A 20,743-nucleotide genomic window follows, 5' to 3' on the forward strand; every position below is an offset into this window, starting at 1 on the left:
GCCTTTTTGACATTTTTAGTGATTGTGTTTATTTGGGGATTCTATTGTATATTCATTGTGTGGTGTTATATGAGCGCTGTACAAAATTTTTATGGGACCCCAAGTCACATGGGCCCCTCCACGATGCACCTGGACTGGGTTCCATTACCTGTTTTTGGTGTTTACGGTGATTGCATTTATTATGTGGGGATTGTACTGTAATAGATTGTGTTAGTATTATACGAGCTCTTTATGAAAAATTTTTAAGGGACCCTTAAGCACATGGGGCCCCTTGTTTTCAGCCCAGGCATGACTGCGCATTAACGTGCCCCTGGACCATTGGACCAAGTATGACAATATTAACCATTTTAACAGAAGCCAACATGGTGAGCCTGAAATCTAAATATCAACTCAGACCTGACATTAATACAACACAAAACTGTCCACACACCGTTACAACTTTAGTCTGCTTTTATTTTCACTTTTTTCTTTTTTGCTACATTCCTTTTTACTCAAATCTAGGGAGCATAGGTGGGTCGATCATGTTAGAAATCATTTATATCTAACTTCATATTAATATGTGCTACAAGTAAATGTGACCTTGATATGGGTATACAATAAGCTTTAATCTGCTCAGTCATGTCTGAGGCAACAAATCTTCTTAAAAAGATTTAGTATTAAAAAAAAAAAAACACGCACAAAAAAAAAAAACCCACAAACATATATGATGAAAAACTTTACAGGTCATGACGCAGAGGAATATTATGATCTAATTAGATTATTCCAAAAATAGCAGATGGGGGTTAGTAGTTCACACTCCCCAAATAGTCAAACTGTGTGCCATAATTTATTCAATTCTTTACCATGTGTGGAACTGTCTTTTACAGCGTGGTGACACTTGCAATATTTCATGGTATAATTCAATAAAAATAACTTCCACATAAAGAAAAAAAAAAAAAAACTCCACTTCATTGGTATCACAATATTCAACATGTTAAATCCAGAAATAAATGCTTTGTGAATTATGACAGACATTCTGTACTTTAAGCAACACAAAAATGATTTCATACAGCGGGATTAAAAGCAGTCAATTTGCAAGTGAGACAACAAAATTAGTCAGTGGTTATAAGATAATGCAACACACTCCATCAGCAATACTTTTTTTATTTTAAGTGGTTAAAATAGAAATCCACCTAATGTAGGCTCCAAGTTTTAAAACAAACTTCATTTGTAGATCCTGCCTATATAAATCTTTTTTCTTTTTAAATTGCTGTATCGGGGGCTCGACAATCACAATCGTCCCTGCACTTTCAAACTTACCAAATGTATCTTCTTATGGCAAAAAAAAAAAAAAAAACTGTCGCGTGTCTTATTTTTTTCTTTTTAGTTCTCCAAGATGGTTCTCAAGTTTAAGAAAACAGAAACATCAACAAAGAAACTGTCCCCAGCGCTCTGCAGCGTTTTGGCTGCCACAGAAAAGTCTAGTGCCTTCTGCAGCTGAGGAGGTTTCTAGTCCAGCTGCTCCTGCTTTATCCTGTTTGAATTGGGTCCTCGCAGACTTGTTCTCCTCAGTTCCCTCCTCAGGACGTACTCGCTGAATTGGGAAGAGTCCACGCCACCCCCACATGAGCCTGCAATCTCAAAGCCACGTTGTTGCAGACGCTCTAAAACCTGGACAAGGACAACATCATCAATCATAATATGTCTGCAAATATTATTATTGTACAGTGGTCTCCCCCCCCCCCCCAATAAAAAAACAAGCCAAACTGCACCATCTCACAGGACTTACTGGACTGCGAAAAACACCTTATATCAAACCATAACACCAACCCATTTAATTAGGAAATTTGGCATTCATTAGCACAATATGGAATTCAGGCCCAAACTGGCTGCTTGCCATCCAAGACCCAAGGCGGTTCCATGGTGTCATGAATGTGTGGAAGCACATCATCAAACTTTCCTTGATGAAACTTAAATAGTTATGGTTTATTAACATTGTATAATTCATTGATTTTCCCATATTTAACTTATTGTGTAGAAATCTGGGGATCAACATATACAACTTATATACAACCTTTGTTTATTCTGCAGAAAAGGGCTTTAAGGGTGATTAGCAACAGGGTTTTAGAGATCCATCTAATCCATTGTTCATTAAGTACAGGGTACTTAAATTTCGTGATTTGGTTGATTTGAAAATATTACAAACAGTGTACCAAGCTAATAAAAATGCTTTACCAACAAACATTCAAAATATGTTTGAGAAAAGAGTAAGTAGTTATAAACTGAAAGGAATAGAAGTCTTTAGAAAACCAAGATACAGAACCAGAGTAAAAGAACGGAGTATTGCAGTAAATGGTGTAAAATTATGGAACAATCTCAGCAAAGAAATTAAAGAATTAAGGTCGCTTAAATTATTTAAAAAACGTATTAAACTAGATGTATTAAGTAAGTATGAAACTATAAAATAAGTTAGTGGGCTGTAAGGAAGTAAAAAAAAAAAATGTAATTTGTTAATAATGTATAAAATGTTTTAAGTTTAAAAATGTAACCTGTCAGAGATGTAATCTATTTAATAATGGTCATAATTATGAAATAAGTCAATGGTATGTGACAAGTTTAAAGAAATACAATCTGTTAAATAATGTTGAAAAATGACGCTGGATATTGAAAGATTGTATTGTAAAAGGGGCAGAAAATATAAGACTTGTTCTTCTCTCTGCTCCTTTTCATTCTGGTAATGGAGATGCTTTATTTCTGCTTTTCTGTTTTTTTCTTTTAAATGAATGAAATAAATAAATAAATGAAATGAAATTATCTGCTTTTTTTCTACAAAATTAAACAACAGAATGAACATCCTCCGTGGCCGGTGATTCCATAATTTTTGCCAGGGGTTGTATTATTCTGAACACTAATGTAAATTTTGTAGTATGCAAATTGCACTTGTCAAAAATGCTTCTTGAAGGCGATGGTGGTGGTGGTGGGGGGCACATATACACATACAAGTTGAGTATAAATCGCACCTTTTATGATCAGCTCTCGAAGTTGGAATTTTTGTGGATTGTTGTCATGTACTTTTATTATTGGTATACAATTATTTTATTGTTGGAGTTTGTATTGTTTAGTGCTTTGATTCCTGGGAAGGTCCAACATAAATACACTCAACAAAAATATAAACGCAACACTTTTGGTTTTGCTCCCATTTTGTATGAGATGAACTCAAAGATCTAAAACTTTTTCCACATACACAATATCACCATTTCCCTCAAATATTGTTCACAAACCAGTCTAAATCTGTGATAGTGAGCACTTCTCCTTTGCTGAGATAATCCATCCCACCTCACAGGTGTGCCATATCAAGATGCTGATTAGACACCATGATTAGTGCACAGGTGTGCCTTAGACTGTCCACAATAAAAGGCCACTCTGAAAGGTGCAGTTTTGTTTTATTGGGGGGGATACCAGTCAGTATCTGGTGTGACCACGATTTGCCTCATGCAGTGCAACACATCTCCTTCGCATAGAGTTGATCAGGTTGTCAATTGTAGCCTGTGGAATGTTGGTCCACTCCTCTTCAATGGCTGTGCGAAGTTGCTGGATATTGGCAGGAACTGGTACACGCTGTCGTATACGCCGATCCAGGGCATCCCAAACATGCTCAATGAGTGACATGTCCGGTGAGTATGCCGGCCATGCAAGAACTGGGACATTTTCAGCTTCCGAGAATTGTGTACAGATCCTTGCAACATGGGGCCGTGCATTATCCTGCTGCAACATGAGGTGATGTTCTTGGATGTATGGCACAACAATGGGCCTCAGGATCTCGTCACGGTATCTCTGTGCATTCAAAATGCCATCAATAAAATGCACCTGTGTTCTTCATCCATAACAGATGCCTGCCCATACCATAACCCCACCGCCACCATGGGCCACTCGATCCACAACATTGACATCAGAAAACCGCTCACCCACACGACGCCACACACGCTGTCTGCCATCTGCCCTGGACAGTGTGAACTGGGATTCATCCATGAAGAGAACACCTCTCCAACGTGCCAAACGCCAGCGAGTGTGAGCATTTGCCCACTCAAGTCGGTTATGACGACGAACTGGAGTCAGGTCGAGACCCCGATGAGGACGACGAGCATGCAGATGAGCTTCCCTGAGACAGTTTCTGACAGTTTGTGCAGAAATTCTTTGGTTATGCAAACCAATTGTTTCAGCAGCTGTCCGAGTGGCTGGTCTCAGACAATCTTGGAGGTGAACATGCTGGATGTGGAGGTCCTGGGCTGGTGTGGTTACACGTGGTCTGCGGTTGTGAGGCTGGTTGGATGTACTGCCAAATTCTCTGAACGCCTTTGGAGACGGCTTAGGGTAGAGAAATGAACATTCAATACACGAGCAACAGCTCTGGTTGACATTCCTGCTGTCAGCATGCCAATTGCACGCTCCCTCAAATCTTGCGACATCTGTGGCATTGTGTTGTGTGATAAAACTGCACCTTTCAGAGTGGCTTTTTATTGTGGGCAGTCTAAGGCACACCTGTGCACTAATCATGGCGTCTAATCAGCATCTTGATATGGCACACCTGTGAGGTGGGATGGATTATCTCAGCAAAGGAGAAGTGCTCACTATCACAGATTTAGACTGGTTTGTGAACAATATTTGAGGGAAACGGTGATATGTGTATGTGGAAAAAGTTTTAGATCTTTGAGTTCATCTCATACAAAATGGGAGCCAAACCAAAAGTGTTGCATTTATATTTTTGTTGAGTGTAGTTATTTTTATTTTATTTTATTTTTTATATTATCGATCACATGATTTTTCCATACGTAAGTCATAGCAACAAAAACAACAACAAAAGAAACAACTATTATGTAATTCAACATGACACCATGATTGCATGCTTTTGTGTTTACTATTTATGATTATTATGTTCCATGCATTGTTCCAAGGCACCGTTTAGTCCAAACAATCAACTGCTATACTCATGTATTCTAAAACATATCCAGTAAGACCGTTTCTCACATCCATATATGATGTCACAAAGATGAAAGATACACATGGAGACTAATAGTTTTGGTGATTTTCATCTTTATTTGTATTTATTTATTTATTTTTAAACCACTTTTTCCCACCTTTAGCCCATTTTTGACCTGACTAAAAGTTTCTTTGCTTAAAAGTCTAGTTCAGCCATGAAGCAACCTTGTGCTTTTGCTAGATCAAAAGATATGCGTGTGCTTATTTTTGTTTAGAACACACTAATCATTGTTAAAATATCATGTGTGGGCAATTTGTTAAGAAATACCATTCTGGGCCTGTGCATAAGCTGCTCTTAATTTACAGATTAAAGGGCGAAAAAAGTGTTTGTTAGTTCTCACCTGGACTGGGTTCTGTTACTTTTTTGGTGTTTTTAATGGTCGTATTTATTACTTGGGTATTGCATTGTGTATTGATTGTGTTAGTGTTATGTGAGCACTGTATGAAATTTTTCATGGGGCCCCGTCGCTGGACCCTCTGCAGTTTGCATACCAGCCCTACAGGGGAGTGGAGGATCACATCATCTTCATGCTGCACTGAGCTAATTCTCACCTGGAGGAGGGAGGCGGCCTTTTTGACATTTTTAGTGATTGTGTTTATTTGGGGATTCTATTGTATATTCATTGTGTTGGTGTTATATGAGCGCTGTACAAAATTTTTATGGGACCCCAAGTCACATGGGCCCCTCCACGATGCACCTGGACTGGGTTCCATTACCTGTTTTTGGTGTTTACGGTGATTGCATTTATTATGTGGGGATTGTACTGTAATAGATTGTGTTAGTATTATACGAGCTCTTTATGAAAAATTTTTAAGGGACCCTTAAGCACATGGGGCCCCTTGTTTTCAGCCCAGGCATGACTGCGCATTAACGTGCCCCTGGACCATTGGACCAAGTATGACAATATTAACCATTTTAACAGAAGCCAACATGGTGAGCCTGAAATCTAAATATCAACTCAGACCTGACATTAATACAACACAAAACTGTCCACACACCGTTACAACTTTAGTCTGCTTTTATTTTCACTTTTTTCTTTTTTGCTACATTCCTTTTTACTCAAATCTAGGGAGCATAGGTGGGTCGATCATGTTAGAAATCATTTATATCTAACTTCATATTAATATGTGCTACAAGTAAATGTGACCTTGATATGGGTATACAATAAGCTTTAATCTGCTCAGTCATGTCTGAGGCAACAAATCTTCTTAAAAAGATTTAGTATTAAAAAAAAAAAACACGCACAAAAAAAAAAAACCCACAAACATATATGATGAAAAACTTTACAGGTCATGACGCAGAGGAATATTATGATCTAATTAGATTATTCCAAAAATAGCAGATGGGGGTTAGTAGTTCACACTCCCCAAATAGTCAAACTGTGTGCCATAATTTATTCAATTCTTTACCATGTGTGGAACTGTCTTTTACAGCGTGGTGACACTTGCAATATTTCATGGTATAATTCAATAAAAATAACTTCCACATAAAGAAAAAAAAAAAAAAAACTCCACTTCATTGGTATCACAATATTCAACATGTTAAATCCAGAAATAAATGCTTTGTGAATTATGACAGACATTCTGTACTTTAAGCAACACAAAAATGATTTCATACAGCGGGATTAAAAGCAGTCAATTTGCAAGTGAGACAACAAAATTAGTCAGTGGTTATAAGATAATGCAACACACTCCATCAGCAATACTTTTTTTATTTTAAGTGGTTAAAATAGAAATCCACCTAATGTAGGCTCCAAGTTTTAAAACAACTTCATTTGTAGATCCTGCCTATATAAATCTTTTTTCTTTTAAATTGCTGTATCGGGGGCTCGACAATCACAATCGTCCCTGCACTTTCAAACTTACCAAATGTATCTTCTTATGGCAAAAAAAAAAAAAAAAACTGTCGCGTGTCTTAGTTTTTTCTTTTTAGTTCTCCAAGATGGTTCTCAAGTTTAAGAAAACAGAAACATCAACAAAGAAACTGTCCCCAGCGCTCTGCAGCGTTTTGGCTGCCACAGAAAAGTCTAGTGCCTTCTGCAGCTGAGGAGGTTTCTAGTCCAGCTGCTCCTGCTTTATCCTGTTTGAATTGGGTCCTCGCAGACTTGTTCTCCTCAGTTCCCTCCTCAGGACGTACTCGCTGAATTGGGAAGAGTCCACGCCACCCCCACATGAGCCTGCAATCTCAAAGCCACGTTGTTGCAGACGCTCTAAACCTGGACAAGGACAACATCATCAATCATAATATGTCTGCAAATATTATTATTGTACAGTGGTCTCCCCCCCCCCCCCAATAAAAAAACAAGCCAAACTGCACCATCTCACAGGACTTACTGGACTGCGAAAAACACCTTATATCAAACCATAACACCAACCCATTTAATTAGGAAATTTGGCATTCATTAGCACAATATGGAATTCAGGCCCAAACTGGCTGCTTGCCATCCAAGACCCAAGGCGGTTCCATGGTGTCATGAATGTGTGGAAGCACATCATCAAACTTTCCTTGATGAAACTTACCTCCACATGTTCCAGCATCCATCGTTTGGCTGCTCCACATTTGCTCAGGGTTGTCACAGCAGATTCAACATGGATCCATATGTTGATTAACAAGTTAAAAACCAGAAACACTAGATGCCCTTCTTAATGGAACTTCAGGCGTTGAAGGCATTAAACCGTGGACCATCTTACTGTGATGGTACTCCCACGACTCTACTGACACTCAGAATATAAGATACTGAAAAAGCATGCTAGTGTGTGTGCAGAGAACTTGAATTTTTATTTTTTTTATTTTATTTTTTTTTAAGCATTCACCGGGTCTTACATAGAGCAGCTGGCTCCGTGTCAAAGGAATTATACCACTAACCAAAAACCTGGGGTTTGACTCCAGGTGTATCTACTTCACTCTACTTGTCTGTGTTCTCTGACAACACACTTCATCATTGTCATACTTGGGTACTGGCTTTGGCTGGGGAACAACCTGTGATGGACTGGTTTCCCATCGAGAAGGAGTTTTGGACTCTCATCCACCACATGCTCCAGTCTCTGGAGATACACACCACTCTAATGGGCTTAAGGCCCTCTGCAGGACTTACTGTGCTCTACTCTCTACTGAATATTATATTCATTTTGGATAGACGTTTGGGCCATACTTTGACAGCAGTTCAGACTGCATTCATAATACTTTGGTTTGGCTGTTTTACATTTTCCTCAATAAGAAGTTGTTGCTGTACATCTCTGGAAGTATCTGCAATCTTTATTAGCTTATTGTCCCTTTTTAATGGATTCCCTAAAGCCATTGGCTGCCCTCCTAAGTGTCAATGTAGTTTCCACTACAAGTTGAATACATTCAAACTTTGGATGAACATAAAACTTTGTAACATAATACACAAATGGACCTTTGTTGTATGGGTGTATCTCTTGTTGCATAACTAATAATCAGGATGCAGTAGTAACAAATAGAAGTGCGTTCTACAACCCCTGGCAAAAATTATGGAATCACCGGCCTCGGAGGATGTTCATTCAGTTGTTTAATTTTGTAGAAAAAAAAAGCAGATCACAGACATGACACAAAACTAAAGTCATTTCAAATGGCAACTTTCTGGCTTTAAGAAACACTATAAGAAATCAGGAAAAAAAAATTGTGGCAGTCAGTAACGGTTACTTTTTTAGACCAAGCAGAGGGAAAAAAAAAATATGGAATCACTCAATTCTGAGGAAAAAATTATGGAATCATGAAAAACAAAAGAACGCTCCAACACATCACTAGTGTTTTGTTGCACCACCTCTGGCTTTTATAACAGCTTGCAGTCTCTGAGGCATGGACTTAATGAGTGACAAACAGTACTCTTCATCAATCTGGCTCCAACTTTCTCTGATTGCTGTTGCCAGATCAGCTTTGCAGGTTGGAGCCTTGTCATGGACCATTTTCTTCAACTTCCAAAGATTTTCAATTGGATTAAGATCCGGACTATTTGCAGGCCATGACATTGACCCTATGTGTCTTTTTGCAAGGAATGTTTTCACAGTTTTTGCTCTATGGCAAGATGCATTATCATCTTGAAAAATGATTTCATCATCCCCAAACATCCTTTCAATTGTCCAAAATATCAACGTAAACTTGTGCATTTATTGATGATGTAATGACAGTCATCTCCCCAGTGCCTTTACCTGACATGCAGCCCCATATCATCAATGACTGTGGAAATGTTCTCTTCAGGCAGTCATCTTTATAAATCTCATTGGAACAGCACCAAACAAAAGTTGATGATTTACTCTCTTTTAAGAGTTTGATAATCTTCTCCTTTGTTTCAATTGACATCTCTCATGTTGGAGCCATGATTCATGTCAGTCCACTTGGTGCAACAGCTCTCCAAGGTGTGATCACTCCTTTTTAGATGCAGACTAATGAGCAGATCTGATTTGATGCAGGTGTTAGTTTTGAGGATGAAAATTTACAGGGTGATTCCATAATTTATTCCTCAGAATTGAGTGAGTCCATATTTTTTTCCCTCTGCTTGGTCTAAAAAAGTAACCGTTACTGACTGCCACAATTATTTTTCGTGATTTCTTATAGTGTTTCTTAAAGCCAGAAAGTTGCCATTTGAAATGACTTTAGTTTTGTGTCATGTCTGTGATCTGCTTTTTTTCTACAAATTTAAACAAGTGAATGAACATCCTCCGAGGCCGGTGATTCCATACTTTTTGCCAGGGGTTGTATATGTTGCAGGCGGGTCAATGTCATAGGGTGGATGATGTGATGATGTGTAGCACCAGAGCACGACCTAAGTACTGTATCGCAGACTGTAACGGGGCAGTGTACCCCCATCTCACAAAAGCAGCCACCCATTTCCCACAGTTAGATGATACCTATGTCCCCTTTGTCTCCTCCACTTGCTAGGATCTCCAGTATTGAGAATCGTGGTCAGTGAAACACCCCACGGTTGTAGCATCATGGCTAATGATCCCTCACATTGCAAATAGCATGCCTCATCTAGGTGTCTGAAAGTAACTGGTTATTTGACATAAAGCAATTCCATCAGTACTAAAGGACTTCCTGGTGAGACCCAGTACCAAGACATCTGGGTTTCTAAGGTCACTCGACCAAGTCGAAGTCCAAGTCTCATAGTAAGAATGGAAGCACCAGTACTCTAAAGACTTGGGCCTTCATCTTCCTGCAAAGGTATTGCCATCACAAACACCTCTGTCCAGTAACATCCTGACTCCATAAGCTCTTCATCTCAAGCTCATAGGCCCAGCTCATCGAGACAAGAATCTCACTGCCAAGATAAGTGCATCTCTCAACTAGAATGAGGCAGGTAGTACATACTACACTGGGCCAATGTTACAAGTAAGTCTACAACCATACATCAGAAAAAGTTGGGACAGTATGAAAAATGCAAATTTAGAAGAAGAAGGAAAAAGAAACAGTGGTTCTTATATTTGAGACTTATTTGTTGCAGACAGTATGAACTCAAGATATTTCATGTTTTCTTTGGTCAAATTCATTTCATTTGTTAATACATCCATTCCTGTATTTCAGGCCTGCAACACATTCCAAAAACCCAATGGGTGCTAAAGCATTTACCACTTTCTAATGTTACCATTCCCTCGTCCAACACTTAGATGTTTTGTCAGAGGATATCAAGCGATGAAGCATTTCAAGTGTTATTTTGTCCCATTGTTCTATAGTCATGCCTCTGTAATATGTGCAGAACGTGGTTTTGCATTTCCTTGTTGAAAAATACATGGACATCCTCAGAAAACATGTTCTTATGAATGCTACATATGATCCCCCAAAATTTCAATTTTTTTTTTTTTTTTTTGCATTAATGCTGCCATCCCACAAGTTTACCTTTGCCAAGGGCGCTGGCACAATTCCATCCCATGACAGACCCTGGTGTTTGGACTTGTTGCTGTTAACCATCTGGATGATGCTTTTCATCTTTGATCCAGAGTACAGTGTCCATTTGTTCCAAAAAAGATCTGGAATTCTGATTCACCTGACCACAATAAATGTTTCTGCTGTGTGATGGTCAAATTCAGATGGCTCTGAGCCCAGAGAAGTCTATGCTGCTTGTGGACAAGGTTTAATATAAGACTTTTGTTGCACAGTAAAGTTTTAAGTGCCATATATCAATGTAACTCAGTGTTGTAGTGCTTGACTAAGGTTTTGCAAAGTAATTCCTTGCCCATGTGGTTATATCAGCTATTGATGAATGACAGTTCTTAATACAGTGCCATCTGATTGATCGGAGATCACAGGTATTCAGCTTAGGCTTGTGCGAGTGCCGTCTGGACTGAAATTCCTCCAGATTCCTTGATTTGTTTAATGATATTATGCACTGTAGAAGGAGAAAATCCTTCCGAGCTTTCTTTGAGAAATTTTGGATTTTTGTATCAAATCATGATTACGGTCATCTATTGACAGTTTAGAATAACATGACTTTTTTTAACCTCATTGCTAGCCCTTAATTGCCTCCATCCCATCTTTTTGGAATGTATTACAGATCTGAAATGCAAGAATGGATGTATATTAACAAATAAATGGACTGCATTTATATAGCGCTTTTCCATCTGCATCAGATGCTCAAAGCGCTTTACAGTTATGCCTCACATTCACCCCGATGTCAAGGTGCTGCCATACAAGGCGCTCACTACACACTGGGAATAGGGCTGTCACGATTAGCAATTTCTGGAGATGATTAATTGTCAGGCAAATAATTGCGATTGACGATTATATTGTCTATTTTTTTTCTTTTTTCCCTTCTTTATATTCTACTATTGTAGTATGATTACACAACTCTGGAAGAACGTTTGGCTTCTGTGAGTGGAGAAACAGTAGTGCAACATTTTTATTTTTATCTTCGTTTTACATACAGTCCCAACTTTTTCTGATTTGTGGTTGTTTCTGTTGAATTTCTGAAATTACAGAACTGCTACAAAGAACAGTGTGAACATTTTATATTGTTTTAAAACTTTGTGGAGCAAACGCAAACACCAAACTCTTATAAAGAAGGAAAAACACCTGGACATGTTCAGGAAAACTGATATAAACTAACAGAACAATGCAGGCTGATTTGACTCCCCATATTTTTTTTGTATAAATAAATCAGAATACAATAAGAGGCAACTCACTTTGAAATAATTAAAACATATAGCTACAGCTTATAATAACTTTGAAAAATAACAGAAATCAGCAGCTTGTATTTTTATTCTAACTCCAGTTCATTTTAGCGTGATGAAGTCATCCTTTTCTTCTCCTCAGTCACATTTTGTGCTTAAACACGACATTAAGCTCAAGATTGAACAAATACATATCTTTGGAAAATAAACAGCTATTAAAGTTCAGCTTTTTGTGATCTGTGCCTCTGCACAGCTTCTCCACAGCAGGGTTTTTTAACCCGTGTGTGTGTAATTTTTGCTTAGTTCATTTATATATTCTCATTTTTGAGGATGTTTTAAGGATATTTGACCATTTATTTCATCTCGTGATCTCATAAATTCAGTATACGACGCGCACATGGTCTGAACAGGACGGTGCCGTCAGAACCACACGTGTAGAGAAAGTACAGAGCGTAAAGGCAGCTCCACGGTTTGTTTTTTTTAAACATGTTCACTCGGGTTAAAATCCTCTCTCTGCTCCTCGCTCGCTGTCTCACGTGCACTGATGGTTCACAGCAGAAAGTAACGTCTCAGGCCTCCGTTCAGGAATCTCCCTCCCTTGCAGTCTATAGCGAGTTGACTGCGCGCGCGCACGCACAGCTCCTTCGGTAAACTACCCATTTTAAACCGGCTTTGAATAAGACGGCCACTGTTTTAATCGGCCGTCTCATTCAAAATTTGAACTTCCAAATGACGGCAGGACGGCTGCCTAAAACTATGAATTGAGAGTAAAAACAAAGACTTAAATAAAATAAATGACTCATCAACTACTAAATTAGTTGTTAATGATTTCAATCATCAACGTAGGCGTGACTAGTCGACTAGTCGTGGCAGCCCTACTTAAAACCAAAATGCATCCACAGCGCTGCCGTGGTACGTGGCTTTGGAACCACAACCTCCGTGTTATTATCCGAGCCTCGCTAACCATCCGACCAAGACGAGAGGAAACAGAGTGAGTGAGGCAGCGAGGCTGCGTGTGGCTGCTGCTGCACGATGACGTCAGATTCTGAGTCGTTTTATGCAACTTTGTGGATAAAATAAGTACTTCACGGTAATCGCGATTATGACAAATATTCGCGAATATGAAAAATAATCGCGATTGGCGAATATTGTAATAATTGTGACTGCCCTAACTGGGAGCAATAGGGGATTAAAGGGCTTGCCCAAGGGCCCTTAGTGATTTTCCAGTCCATTATCTTCTGGACTCAAGCCCAACACCTCCCCCAACAAATGAAATAAAGTTGACAACACAAAACATGAAATACCTCGCATTCATACTCTGGAAGATGAAAGAGTAAATGTAAGAATGAGGGGTTTTTTTTTTCTTTGCATTTTACATAATGCCCCAAGATTTTCTGATTTGGAGTTGTAGAAAAACACCCTTCATGTAACACTGTGTTTAAGACATTGTTCATAATCTAGCCAACAAGAACAGCAGGACACACACATTACAGGGTTATGGATGTGTTGAAGATGAATGTGACTAAGATGATACTTTGCCATGGTCTACAAAATAGATTTCTCTGCAATAATGTAAATGTTAGTGGTACTTTGTTATTTAGTGTAGAACTGGCAGAACTTATCTAATGGTGATTGACACTCAGGCAACTTTTTATGAGGACGTATGATTCTTTGTTATTCAACAAACTACCAAGTGTAAAATGGAAGGCAAGCTCCTGCAAAATACCAGCCATGACAGGAATCTGGACGAGACTTTTACAAGAGATTCTTGAAACCAAGACAACCCTTGCTTTGCCCAGCACCTGATTTTCATTATTTTGCGGTGTGTGTAGCCGTTCCTGATCTCGCCGCCTTGGAGACATCTACAGACGTGTCTGCAGGGCCTGTAGGATCACATTCCATCAAAGAGGCCCCAGGGAGCAGTGAAGCTTTCTCTCTGCCACTTGGCTCAGTGTGGGCTGCCCCCCCCCCCATTCCCTCCACCCCCTCCACATTTCTCCCTCCACCCCGAGGCCCAAGCCTCCGCCAAAACTACAAAGGTCCCCCAACTGCTGGCAGCACTCTCTGCTCCCCTTTCCTTCTCGCGAAACCCCCGCCCTGCCTCCATTAACCGCAGATACAGCATCCACCGGCGGCGTGCTTTAATAACCAAACAGGATTATGGGCCGTGCCTCAGGACAGCCTTCCAGGAAGCACGCTCGCTCTCTGCAAACTTCAGAGAGCGGTTTGTTTGTGGGAAGGAGATGTGACTTCCTCAGACGGAGGCACGGGCCAAGTCATTGTGAAATGTTTCCCCCATCTTCTTTCATTTATTGATGTGTTTCTCAGCATTTTGGCAATGAGTTCACAGCATATCAATATGAAATAAGGAAAATACAATATTAACTGGAAGTCAAAGTATTTGAATCCTGCACCCCCCCCCCCCCCAAAAAAAAAAACCAAAAAACTTGAGTGCAATGTGGTTTATTTTGTTCAGTCTTGTTGGAAAAAAAAACACCAACAAGAAAAGTTAAGTTTAACTTTGGAACATAGATTGCAAAACTATAAAATCTTTAATGAATTCATAAATGCAAAAACAAATTCTGATACAAATATATCCTGCAGCCTCAAAAAAGAAAGAAAGAAAAAAGCAGTTTTTTCCTTCATATCTGTCAGAAAGCTACAAAACCTAGTTTACGTGCACTGTGAAAAAAAAAACTGACTTCTGTAACATTGACTGAATTATATTGTTGTGATCGGATGTTTATTTTTAATGTCATTGCACAAAATGCAATATAAAATCAGAAGGCAAAATGTTCAGGAGAATCTATCGATTGTCAAGCTTATTGAACATTTGATTCTACATCATTCCATAAGTTTAATTTTGTCGCAGTCTTTCGTTGTGTACCTATATGAGGAAAACTGGCAGGAATGTACTGTGACCTTGAAAGCATGATTTGTACGGAACCACGGGGGAGCTGTTACACCCCAAATATCTCAACCCCTTCTTGCTCTGTCATTAGGAACAACATAGTTAGAAAATGGGTCAGACTCTTGTGCAGCTTAGATTTGGTAAACTGCATTCATCCAATGTAATTGGCAGTAATTCCTCACATTCAAGACTCTGATGTGCACACGTGTATCTGTTTAAGGTTTGGTGTCTTGCTCATGGACATTTTAACACATGGAAAATCAGTCAGGAATCAATCCACCAATCCACTGTGACTCAATCCACTCAAATGTGAGCTTTGTGATAAAAAAAACACAAAACAAAACTCTCATATAAATCTGTCGTAGCTAGCTGAACAAATACACATTTCCATCATGGTTTGGAGATGTGCGACTGGACATCAGGTGATGAAATTGTTTGTTTCTTAAGAGCTACATTTGTTGAACATGTGCATTAGGGTTATCCTGTCCACTACCAGCACAGTCACTCTACTCTCTACTCTGTGGCTGTGCATGCAACGGTCTGAAAGTTTGTGAGGTCAAAGTTCAGCATACCAAGTTTTTTGTTGTTACATGAAAGCATTGTGGAGATATGATCTCATGCTCTATTTGACGCTTTGCAACCAAATTCAACTGTCTGTGATGGATGAAGACTGAAATTTGTTTTATAGCCATGAAGGTCAAATTATGAGGCTTGGTCTGAAGACTGATTTTGCCTTTTTTCATGAATACTGAACAAAAATTGTAGCCTGTAAAAGTTTTAAAACTGTCGTAATATACATTATGGTGGTAAATACAGTATAGTGGAGATCGACACCACAGCGTGTGTTGAACTTTGCTTCATCCAAATAATCTAACGGTACTTTTTTTTTTTTTTTTTTAAGAAGTAGGCATAGTAGTTCAAATGTTACATGCATGAAAACGTCTCCAAGTTTGACTCTTTGGTGACACTAGAGCGCTAGAGGTGCAGACATGAAACCTGATGTACAGAACAACAGACATCTCCCACCTACATTTGCCAAATTTCACAGCTTTTTTTCCTTATGGTTCTAATGTTCAATTTCAATTTTCAATTTATTTTCATTTATCTAGCACCAAACACAACAAAGTTGCCCCTAGAGCAAGCACACAGGTGACAGTGGTAAGGAAAAACTCCCACTGATGTTGACATGAAACGCAACAGATGGACGCATCAATGGATGTAGAGCGTTTCTACATCCCCTGTCCCAGGCCTGTTGGCTGATGGGGGATGCAGAAAGCGTTACGGTACAATTTGACCAGCTTAGCCAACAGCTGCTATTACCTGGACAGAGTTGAGGTGGCAGTACCCATTGAGCGGGAAACGGATGACATGCGTGGAGTCGTGGTTCCACCCGGCATTGACAGAGTTGCACATGACGTCACCAATCTCTGGAAACACGTCTTCAATGAGGGCCTTGTCACCGCTGAGCGTGATCCTCTCCCCCAGGTCGGGTGCAACACGCACCACCAAGCACTCGCAGGGGCGTGACACCCGGCCCAATTCCTGGTCCTGACGCCAGCGCTCCAGCTCAGCAAGCATGGGTTGAAGCTGGAAGTACCGCGCCTCCTCATACAGCAGGCTGTAGTCCTGTGGGAGAGAGAAGAAAGTCATGTGACCTGTTGGGATATATAATAAATTAAATAATTAAATAACTTTATTAATTAAAAAAAAAAGTTTTTTACCCCCCCCAACTCCAATGATTGATTTCAGTATTTATTATGAGATATATTTTAATGATGTAGTCAGTTTGAAGAGTACCCTGGTACTTTTGTAAAGCAATTTGTCTATATGGTTAGAAAGTGCCATAATAATATAATTTCTTATTTTTATGATCATCACCATTAATATTATTATTATTATGGCAGCAGTGCATGTCTGGGCATTTTATTGTGAAAGGTCAGCAGAGAATGTGTACATTTTTCCTTTTATGGGCTGCTTGATGGACTTCAGTGTGGAAAATTTTTAATCATCTCAGTTCACACACATCTTTAATTTGTTATCCTGCCCTCAGTGTCGGCTCAGCTATTACCGTCCGTTAGATCACCTTTTCTGTCAAGGACTTCCTCAGCTTTAGAGGATGAATAAGTTCACTTTCACAGTCACTTTTGCATCCTTCGAGGTTTCACTCTGTTCTCCCGAGTTTCCAGGTATTTCATTACCATTGAGAGCTCAAACAACATTATGTAGTAGGAAATGGTTGTGCGCTTTGATATGAAAGCCAAAAACTCATGTTCATCTGTCCATGTGGCAAATTTCTCCACTGTGGGACAATAAAGGATTAGAGGGGGGTGTGGTTAGCTACAGCTCCTTTCCAGTTAAAGTAACAGACCTGGAAAACTGGTTGTTTCTTGGAGACATGATTCATCACTTCTGTGTCAATGGGGATTTTTTTTTAAACCACAAATATGCTGAAAAATATATTGCAGCATAATTCTAAGTAGATTTATTCTGTATATTTTGTACATAGATGGTTTCCTGAAACACGTGATTTTAAGGTAGATGTAACAGATTTGATGGTTGCCAACTTAATTGTAGCCTACAACTCGCTGTACCACAAAATACAGTTAGGCTGTGAATTTCTTAAAAAAAAAAAAAAAATCAGTTAAAAAAACTTTCGTATAAGTAGATAAAGACTGGTCAAGACACCACTCAGCAGAAATTACAAAAGTTACAGGACAGAGACGATTAAGTGCGACATCTAACACAAGACTGTGTGGGGGAGCGAAGGAGATCTTTTACCCGCAGGACTGCAGGGCTAAAGTCTGGATTTCTCACACGGCTTTTCAAAATACACCCAACGTGAGTCTGGCCTTAGTCTGAACTTAAGCTTTTCTTCAGCCGACATACTTTCTAGTGATCAACTCACACTGTGGACAGACCATCAGATAATGTGATTATTTGTTTTCTCTGCGGGCACGTTTAGTAATTACTGGCTAAATGACACATAGTATGAGAAAAAGACTAGCATGCTAATCACATCCAGTCATATTTACTCTGTCAGTTTTCTACGTCCACACGAAGAACTTGTTTATCTTTGATGTGAGCTTGTTTTCTTTACATCCAAAGGACCTTTGACCTCTAAGGGGCTGGTGGAACGAGCATTTTGGCAGTAAACCTTTCAGAGCACGTTTCAGAGTAATTAGCCGCGTTTCGTGAATTCACTTGGGTTCGCCAAGGAGGCAAAATATTCACTTGAGTAATCTGCAAATATTTCACATCAAGGCCAGTTTGAATTAACTCAAACACAGATTTCATGATTGTGTCCAATCACAAGCCGATTTAATATGGTTTACTTGTGAGGCACCAAAAGTAAACAAGAGACGCGTCTTGAAGGACCTGTAGCTTCTGCTGACTCAGTACTAGGCCTTGGCGATATATCGATTTTAACGATTAATTCAAGTTTTTTGTTGCGGACGATTTAAAAAAATAAAAAAATTGAGTTTTTTCTCCTTTTGCTGTGGCGCATGTTTTTGTCCCCAGGACCTTCCATAGCTCCCCTCTCCCGGTTAGTGGCTGCAAAGTTTCTCTAAAGCCCCACTAAAAAGCAACTTACTCTGGTGGAATCATTTGCCCAAATGGAGCAAAATGGAGCCTAATAATCACAAATGGGGTCAAAAGTAACGAAATGGGGGAGATTGACCCAGACTGACTCCAAATATGATTCAATTGATTACTTTTATTTAATTATTTTTAAGGGAAATGGGGAATGATAACGAAACGGGGGTAAAATGTCACAAAATGGAGCAGACTGACGCCAAATATGATTCGATTAAGTACTTTTATTAAGATTTTTTTTTAGCCAAATGGGACGAAATGGAGACTGATAATGAAATGGGGGTAAAATTTACACAGGGGCAGACTGACAGTTGAAGTTTCATCTCTCGATTGCCAGATGGCGCACCTGCCCCTACTACATGTATTAAGCGCATCTCATATAAAACAAAAGCTAAACAATGAAATAAAAGTAATTATTTGGAGTCAGTCTGCTTCACTCTGCTCCATTTCATTACATTTTACCCCATTTCATGATTATCAGTCCCCATTTCACCCATTTTGTATGTTAGTATGGCCTGGGTCTGTCATTTGTACTAAATGTTTTCTTTAAAAAAAAAAAAAAAAAGTGTGTGTGTGTGTGGGGGGGGGGGGGGGGGGGGGGGGTGTGCCGGAAGAAAATCGAAAGTCGATTTTTTTTCTGAAAAAATCTGGGTTTTTTTTGTTTTTTAGGCCAAATCACCCAGGCCTACTTAGTACCTGGACAGGTATTCAGCCAGTCACTTGTAACAGTTGAGGTCATGTGATGTACCTTTGAGAGAGACTATGCCACGCCACCAGAGGGCGCAACAGTTAATATTTTTGCAGTCTGTGTGGCGCTCTCATTATGGACGTACGTCTTAAGCTGAGCTCCCGTCTTCATCTTTTGCCACTCGACTCACAAGTGATGTATGGATTTGTATTTGGTTTGTATGCTAAATAGCTGTATAACCTGGCATTTTATGGTTATGTTTGCGTTTGTAATACAGACGAGCATTGTGGAAACCCGGACCCGAGTAGCCGTGCACTTCCTGGCAAATCGTCCTAGCCTCCAATGCTCTCAAACAACACTGACCCCCCCCCCCCCAAAAAAAAATATGGATCCAGACCATCACACACTGATGTTTGAATCCTCTCAGATTTGACCCAGAACAAGTAGGCCAATGTCAGCACCCTTTGAACTCATGTGAGAGGTACTTCTATCCCAAATATCTGGACTCTGATGATTTGCTGTTGAGTAATCGCCCTACAAGGCATGCAGATGGATGCAAGCCATTTCTATTGCATGCTGGGAGTTAATAATTGTGAAAATGGCAGCAGGTGTCATTAACTAGCTGTGACATGTAATGCAATTTTATATGAGTCTAAACTCTGCCAAAAACAGATCCACATAGTGTACCATCATGGAAGATTAGATGGTAAAAATACCATATTTTCACATGATTTATACTTCTTTTCCAGTGCTACCTGAACTAGCTCGTCTGCCTAGCCCAATTATGTAATGGCTTTCCACACCAACTAGCAGAGGTGAATCCACTGGTGGGGCCAAAGTGGCACTGGCCCCAGCTTAAATGTGATTTCCCCCTAAAGTGCCCCAGTCCTCTAAAAACACCACTGAATTCTTATGTCATATTTACTGTATGATTCCTACTCCAAACCTGAAGGTGGCAGTAATGCATCATTATGCTGGATGTCAACTGCAGTAATAAAAAACAACTGCCAATAAAAACAACAGAAGACAATCAAAGACCAGACTCCGCTTTGGACTAAGCGGTGACCACACCACGGTTTTAATAAATATGAAAATTAAGGTAATATGAAAATTAAGATTTAGTTGCTAAGGTTTTAAAAGTACATAACATGTTTGAAAAGGGAACACATTAAACTGCAAAGGAATGGTACTGTACACTCAGTCCCTTTGTATAAAATGTGGCCCCATAATGGCCCCTGATTTGGACGGATACAGGAAAAGTCAGCCCAATGCCAACTTGGCCCCAGGTGTGAAATGGGCCCAGTTCTTGTTACAGTTTGGACAAATCATAGATCTCATATTGCCAGCTAGCATGCAGTTCACTTTAAATCCAACAGGTGTTCATGGAGTAATGCAAACAAGTTAGTGAT

General features: G+C 39.5%; 1 protein-coding gene across 4 annotated transcripts in view; it reads right to left on the minus strand.

The window, feature by feature from the left end:
- Positions 1–436: 436 nt before the first annotated feature.
- LOC117521902 (BTB/POZ domain-containing protein KCTD1) overlaps positions 437–20,743 on the minus strand; it is a 38,233-nt gene continuing 17,926 nt past the window's right edge. For 3 of the 4 annotated variants that reach the window (XM_034183265.1, XM_034183264.1, XM_034183262.1), the window contains exons 4-5: positions 16,373–16,678; positions 437–1,650 (exon numbers count right to left, since the gene is read on the minus strand). In XM_034183265.1, coding sequence (XP_034039156.1) covers positions 1,489–1,650; positions 16,373–16,678 — 468 coding nt within the window. In that variant the 3' untranslated portion in view covers positions 437–1,488. Of the gene's footprint in view, positions 1,651–6,949; positions 7,233–16,372; positions 16,679–20,743 lie in introns of those variants that run through there. The other variant, XM_034183263.1, reaches the window with a different exon arrangement.

This window comes from Thalassophryne amazonica, chromosome 12 (assembly GCF_902500255.1).
Source record: "Thalassophryne amazonica chromosome 12, fThaAma1.1, whole genome shotgun sequence".
NCBI lineage: Eukaryota > Metazoa > Chordata > Actinopteri > Batrachoidiformes > Batrachoididae > Thalassophryne > Thalassophryne amazonica.